The sequence below is a fragment of the Gadus chalcogrammus genome, chromosome 15, assembly GCF_026213295.1.
Source record: "Gadus chalcogrammus isolate NIFS_2021 chromosome 15, NIFS_Gcha_1.0, whole genome shotgun sequence".
Lineage (NCBI taxonomy): Eukaryota > Metazoa > Chordata > Actinopteri > Gadiformes > Gadidae > Gadus > Gadus chalcogrammus.
This window is the reverse complement of record NC_079426.1, coordinates 17,132,865-17,140,364: the sequence shown is the minus strand read 5'-3', so window position 1 is coordinate 17,140,364 and position 7,500 is coordinate 17,132,865. Positions and strand designations below refer to the sequence as shown.

The following is a 7,500-nucleotide window of genomic DNA, read 5'->3' as shown; positions in this document are numbered from 1 at the left end:
CACACACACACACACACACACACACACACACACACACAGATCATTATACAAGGGATTGACAGAATGAATGTATTGAAGTGCTCTTTGAGGGGGCCTTCCATCCACAACAGACCTGGTAGGTTATGATGTTGTAGGTCAACACACAAAAGAGGGCCCCCTTCTATAGTGATTGTGTAGTTGTTTAATTTGCATGCGAAAAAAATCAATCAGAAATCAATTGCATAAATGCATCGTGATGTTGGGCTCTTGTGTTGGGACCGTCGGTGATTTATCAATATGTTCACAGATCTCTGACAGCATCTCCAACCCTACCTGGCAGCCCTTTGTGCATTTCAGATTTGATTACAGAATAATGCCATTCAGTACAGGAATACATTTAAAAACACACACACACTTATGAATGCACACACGCACGTGGTGAGCGCACCCCCACACACACACTCACACAGAAAGACTCCCTTTCCTTATTCTCCCTCTCCCCCCCCCCCCCCCCCCCCCCCCCCCCCCCTCCCCGGCTGTAGGATTTTCTGCTGACTGTTTGTCCTTGAGCAGTCCTCATTAAGCTAATGCAAACCTCCCTGACAGAGAACCAAACAACTGACGTTGCAATGCCGTGGCAACACGGGCCCTAACGACGGGGAGGCGGTCGTTATGCAGATGAGGTCCAGCTGAGAGAGCGGGAGACAGAAGGAAAGAACGCCGCCTGGCTCGTTAGGCCGCGGCCCGGCAAATGGCTCGCTAATGTAACAGCGCTAGCAGGTCTAATGGAGCTCTGTTTCACAGAATTATTTGTCTTTCCTCGCGGTAGGAAGCGCCGAGGCCACCAGCCGCGAGGAGGGGAGGGAGGCGGGGGAGACACAGTGGAGGGGCCGCGACCGACCGAGTTGGTAGCCACTTATTATGAGATACTGCTTAAACGTGTACGAGTGTGTGTGTGGGCCCCCGGGCATGGGGCCCACACACACACCACACACCGCAACAATATAGGGAGTAAGGAGTGTTAATGCCGTTATTACCATGCAGCTCGCACCTTCCTGTGTTGATGAACAAGCCGCTTTAATGGGGCACCGATTTACCATATTAAACGTCAGGTCTGAAGTATCCAAAATGAAAGACAACGGACGGGCTGTGATATTAAAACAACAGCAGCTCAGGATGTAAGGGGGGGGGGGGGTTGTTGTTGTTGATCTACACGAGGAAGCGTACCGCGTTCGGCCTGGTTCCGTTTGCTGTCCTTGAAGCTGTACTCTAGTGCTGCCAGGTCCGTACCTCTGGACCCGGGGCCCAGACCGGGGGAGTGGCCCAACACACTCAGGTTGGCTGACAGTCCATCAAAGTGGAGGTCTGGAAATGATAGGGTTTAAATTACTCTACGCTGATCTAGTGAATTCATACAAACAGACATGGAAACGTGTGTGTTGTTAAACAGCTCATACGTGTGGCTTCTCCGGTGCGGTCCATGTGTATCGGTGAGCTTGACACGCTGCTGTCCTGATTGGAAGACACCTGGGCGTCGTCCAATGAGGCAGAAGGGGAGGGGCTGTCCCGGACTCGCTCCTGTAGAGCCAAACAATTGTTATGATAGCAACACCTCGTACTGACACGTATATACATGTGTACGCAATAGGTGGACATGTATAACCAAGAATTAAAACAAACAAAGGATGTTTTATTTATACCGGTTGATACAGGTTATACAGGCTCATTGAGGTTAGGAACTACTTTGAGGATTTTTGGCTTAATCCCTATAAATTATATATAATTCTAATCTGATAGGGTTGTGTGGTCTATGATGCCATTCTCTATGAATAAATAATTAAATTAATATTTTTTAAAACATAATTCTCAGCACAACCCAAAAAGTATTTGAGATTATCTGCATAAAATGATTGAAAAAAAATATACGAGTTCCCCTTAACCCTGCCATGACCCCGACCGCTCCACCACCCACCGGCAGTGTGGCCTTACCTTGATGACGGAGGCCGGGAGGCGGGCCTGCAAGCTGGCCTGGTGGCTGGCCTGGTGGCTGGCATGGTGGTGGAGCTGCGCCGCGTTGGCCATGCTGGCCAATGTGCTGAGTCGGTTCATCTGGCCCATCGCCATAGAAACGGAGGCCTGCCCCAGGCTAGCGGGTATCAGTGGATGTGAGATCATCATGAAGGGCAGCTGATCCAGACCTGGAGGGGGTTAAAACGATACAGTTAGTTACAATTAAACTGTTACAATTCAATTAAATATATAAAACAATAAGAAAACGTCTTCCTTACAAAGACACTTGATAGGAGAAGATACAGTTTCAATCCTATAAATACATCTCTAAACAGTCAAAGAGGGCTCTTGCACTTTGTATTCTGATACATCCCAGTTCAGGGTTTACAAAGTGCCACGTTGAAATAAAAAACCCTTCCCATTGAACAGCACCCTAGTGTGTCATTTCAATCCTTGCTCTTTCATGAAACAAACGGTCCTGTGGTGGCGAGAGAGAAAATGATAAATATTTATCATTTAATAAAAGGAAAAACATAAACAAAAGGAACGCAGGGAGGAAGTGGAACAAAAGAAGCTGATGGCAGTCCTGGTCGTGTGCCAGCAATGCTTGCTGGGTAATTATAAACACAAAGGGAAAAATCTTGGACTCTACTCCACACGATTGTCACAAATAATAGAAGTGCAAAGGAACAAAAATATTTTTTTTTACGAACATTAACTTTGTGGAAAAAAACAACAAATGGCAAGAAGGAAGGTGAGAAGGAAGGAAAAGGAAGAAAAATAGGAAACGAAAGAATAAGAAAGAAGGACAGAAACAAAGAAGGGAAAGCAAGATAAATAATGAAATACAACAATACAATTGGACATATGTCCGGTGGCTTGCTTGGCTTTGTGCGCTTGGCAGATAACTCTCTCTCGTCCACAGCAGAAACCGCTCCACACAAAAGATCTGTCTGAATGAAGCTAAATAACCAGCTGCTCTTTGCGTCGGGCAGCAGCCGACGCCACATATTAAGCTCCTTTCCCACTTCTCCCCTCACCTTCCATTACCCTCCTCCATCCCTTAAAACACTACTTCCACCTTCCCCTATCCGTCTCCCTCACTCCCCTCTTTCCTCCTCACTTTCACTCTCCCTGATGTTTCATTAAAGAACATCAAAAGTCAAAGTGCCTCTCTTATGTTTACACAAACAAACCATTACTGTAAACAAACAGTTACTGTAAATTTCCCAGAAGATCTTGTTAAATACAGAAATGCCTGCTCCTGCTCTTCTCCTGCCTATGAGGTGTCACACTCAGCATTTGTGTGTGTGTGTGTGTGTGTGTGTGTGTGTGTGTGTGTGTGTGTGTGTGTGTGTGTGTGTGTGTGTGTGTGTGTGTGTGTGTGTGTGTAATCCGAGATTGCCTTTGTAGTGGTTTTAGCTCTGGTATGGGGCCTGTTCCTTCCCATAAGGCTGTGGGTGGCAGTATGGAAAAACACACTATGCTGCTGTATGTGTGTGTGCTTATGTTTGTGTATGTGTGTTTGTGTCCTTTTTTTAGAGAGTGTTTGCCTGCATCCGGGTGTGTGTGTGCGTGTGCGTTCATGTCTGCTTGCCTGCATCCATGACGGTGTGTGTGTGCGTTCGTGTCTGCTTGCCTTTATCCGTGTGTGTGTGTTTGCGTGTACATGTGTGTGTGTCCGTTTCTGCGGCCTGCGTGCATCCATGTGTATGTTGTGTGTATGTTTGTGGGACCGTGACGTGTTTCCAGTTGACTTTGTCATTAACGGTGATTATACTTTACAGGTTTATAATAGCTGGTGGTAACCATGCCGCCAGCTAACTGTACACAGATGCACTAGGACTTAGTGAGGGCATGCTAAGGGTAAACAACGCGGTCAAGAGGGAGTGTGGGGAGAGACACCGGGGAAGAAGAAACATGCACTATTGATGCACATCAGCTCACTGAGGGGTGTGAGTATGTGTGCAAATGCATGTTCATTAACATAGGTTTAAAGACAGGAGGGGAAACACGCTCACATCAAAGCCTAAACACGTACACGCGCATGCACACACAAAATCATGCACACGCACGTGTATACACACACATGCCGGTGCACAGAGGTCAATGGTGACGGGCTCATCTGATCACTCAAGTCTCACCGCATTTAAGCATTGTGTGTGTGAGTGTGTGTTTTGTTCTATATGTGTGTGTGTTTGGGTGTGTGTGTGCGTGTGCGTGTTTTGTTCTAGGCTCATACTGTATTCTACACAGAGCCCCATAAGCCTTTTCATCTGTCTAAACACACTGATGTCACTTTAACCTGTCGATAACAGCGGGGGCAACGCGCGTCTGTGTGTGTCTGTGGGTTTGTGCGTGTGCTTGTGTGTCCCCGTCGTGCGCCCAGAGGCCCGTTCTCCCATCGATTGTCCAGCGGTTGTCGTTTGCATTCAAGATAGTGAATTAGAGAGAAGCCTATTGATCTGGCCTCAGCCCTTCATCCCAGCCGTCCCTCTGTCACCCAGGTACTCTTTCTTGCTCTTCCTATTTACCAGCTTTTCCCTTTTCCCGTGGCTTCTCTGGGCAACCCGAAGGAAGACGCTTACAGACAAACCAACAGAGAAATTACAAATTACAAATTCTGCCCACATTTAAAGTATTTGTTATAAATTAGGACGGTTACAAATCATTCCTATTCATGAGAGGTTGTTACATCACGCGATGTGGCGTCCTGTTTGTGAATATGTTATTCAAATCTTTTTTTACAGCGAGTGACAAATAAGGATATCATCCCGTAGCCTTGAACATGAGTCATATTTACGAGACTACTTTGCAGGGAGCGCAAGTAGGTCTCAGATTCATATGTAAATGCCTCCTGGCCCCCGAGGAAGCAGAGCGGAGTCAATTCCCAGGTGCTCCCTCGCTCTCTCTCGCTCTGCTTTGTTCCTAGGGGTGATTTGTAGGAGGGTGGGGTGGGTGAGGGGGCATGTGGGGGGCGGAGACGGGGGTTGTGTGTGGGGGAGGGGGGGGGGGCCTGTGTTGGTGGCGGAGGGGAGAGGAGGAGGGGGGAGACAAGTAGGGGGCTAAGTGAAACTTGATGGAAAACATCCCCCTCCTCGCCACACCCCACCAAAACCCGTTTGTTCAACAGCGTTCGTGGTGAAATCAAAGCGAGAGCCTGCATGATCCCCCCTGACTCTAATGCACTCGGTCTCGGTAACGCTCGACATGGAAGCACGTCAACAACATGGGAGGGGAGGGCGGAGGGGGGGGGGGGGGGGGGGGGGGCGTGATCTGTGGGGGAGCGGCGACCGAACCTTCAAAGTAAGTTTAGTGGTGATTTGTTTTTCTTTTCCTCATTCAATGTAAAATGAATGGAGTGATTAAGGCTCGGTGAGTAAGCTGGGGGCCCTGATGCCACACACGTGCTGTACTCAAAATGAGACGCTAACAGACACATTCAGAACTCTTAGGTCTGTAATCCTGACTACATTAAAAATGTTTGCTATAAACTAGGACAGTGACAAAGGTACCTCTTCGTGAGAGGTTATTTTTGTATATTTGACAATAGCTCATGTTTGGGCTTCCTCCTGACTGAGGAGCACTGACTCATTTTGGTGTTGTTGTTTTTCCTTTTCACAGTTTCTGCGAGGAAGTGTACATGCAGCCCCGTGGTGCGCTCACATCCTGGTTTTAATCAGTTTGGTTTGTCTCGTTGTTGCTAGACATAAGCACAGCTGCTAAAGTCGTAGAGAAAATAACCTCTGTGGCTAACCAAAGATTTACCACAACAGATGTGTACAGATTACAATCTTAGGAAGCATTGTCAAACAGTAGTGTCGTGTCCTGTGTGTGTGTGTGTGTGTGTGTGTGTGTGTGTGTGTGTGTGTGTGTGTGTGTGTGTGTGTGTGTGTGTGTGTGTGTGTGTGTGTGTGTGTGTGTGTGTGTGTGTGTGTGTGTGTGTGTGTGTGTGTGCATAAGATGTGGTGTGCTTGTGTGTGTGTGCGTGTGTGTGCGTGTGTATGTATGTGTGCACGTGCAGGTGTGTAAGTGTGTGCATGTATGCTTGTGAGAGTATGTGGTTACGTGTATGAGCGTGAGAGTGTTTGTGTGCGTGTGAGAGTGTGTATGTATGCAAGCATGTGCAAGCATGTGTTTGAACACAGGATACACACCTAGACCGGGGTTGTGATCACCATTCTCTCCGTTTGGGCCTCCATGCCGCTGGCTGCCATGGTAACCACTCATCACCTCCAACTTGATCTTCTTGGCCAGAGCAGAGAGACCTAGAAGGATTGAGGGAGGGAGTGAGAGCAGCAGATTAAAGACAATCAAGAAACAGACAGAAAGACCAACAAACCAACAGAAATAGAGAGAAAGAAATGAAGAAAAGAAAGCAAGAAAGCAAGAAAGATTGAAAGAAAAGGAAAAGAAAAGGAATCAATCAATACAAGTCAGATCAATGACCCGGCCAGAGGATTAGTGTGATGGGAAGGTAGGTGGTTGTCACGGGAAGAGAGAGGCCAGCCATTCATCCTGACTGCACCGCTGCACTGGTCATTTAGTCTGCCGGCGTATAAGCAGTGATAGGAACCAGCCAAGACATCCATCTCTCCCACACAGGGGCACTGCACCTCTGCAAGGCAGGGTGGACCGTTCACCGCACTGCGAGTTCAACTCCACACCAAGGCAAGGCCGGTGCAATTTTATGTTCATTTAAAAATCACAAATAATATAATCATGCTTTGTTCATTTATTTGTGGAATGGAAAATATTAGTGAGACATTACATATGTAATGTTGATACATACTGTATGTGAGATTTAGTAAAATATTTCCGCCACAATCCTATAAAAAAAAAAAAAGAATATCTGTCTGGCAAACTATATGTAGCGTTTCTTGCAGAAACAAATTATGAATTTGATTTAATACTAACTGTATTTTTCGTTTGATGTCAAATACATGATTGTGACTTTTTTAAGATGATAGATATTATTATAATAAAAAAAATTGACAAGAGAGATTTGGGACGAAAGAGAGTAACGGCGCTGCGATTGCAGTTGCTCTTTCTGAAACAAACAGTGAATTATTAATGCCAGCCAAGCTAAGCAACCGGTGGGGCCGGCTAAGCTTCATCCAGAGAACACAAACAAGCCTAATTCTTCATTTCCTGACGTAAGATACAAAGGACTTATCTTTTACAGTAGTAAGCAATTGCAATTTCTACATTTCTCACATTTTGGAATAGTCTTCCTCACGTGTTTCTGTGAATTTTATCGAACGACGTTCTTAAGATGAGTGTTTGAGGTGAGTCTCCTGTCTGTCTGCCTGTCCATAAGTCTGCTTTTCTGAGTCCTCTGCAACCACAACAAATTGTCCCTTCTCTTCTCATCTCCTCTCCTCTCATCTCCTATTCTCCTTTCTTCCCTCCTCCCCTCACATCCCCTTTCCTCACTCTACCTTTTCAAATGTCAGCATCACAGCGGGACATAAGCCACTCTGTTCTGTCGTGTGCACATGGGTATGTGTG

The 7,500-nt window shown here is 46.6% G+C and overlaps 1 protein-coding gene across 2 annotated transcripts in view; it reads right to left on the bottom strand.

Annotated features, from left to right (window-relative positions):
- The window catches only part of dachc (dachshund c), a 25,327-nt gene that overhangs the window by 6,562 nt on the left and 11,265 nt on the right, over positions 1–7,500 (bottom strand). For both annotated transcript variants that reach the window (XM_056609518.1, XM_056609519.1), the window contains exons 3-6: positions 6,147–6,257; positions 1,969–2,177; positions 1,437–1,557; positions 1,207–1,344 (exon numbers count right to left, since the gene is read on the bottom strand). In XM_056609518.1, coding sequence (XP_056465493.1) covers positions 1,207–1,344; positions 1,437–1,557; positions 1,969–2,177; positions 6,147–6,257 — 579 coding nt within the window. The remainder of the gene's footprint in view (positions 1–1,206; positions 1,345–1,436; positions 1,558–1,968; positions 2,178–6,146; positions 6,258–7,500) is intronic.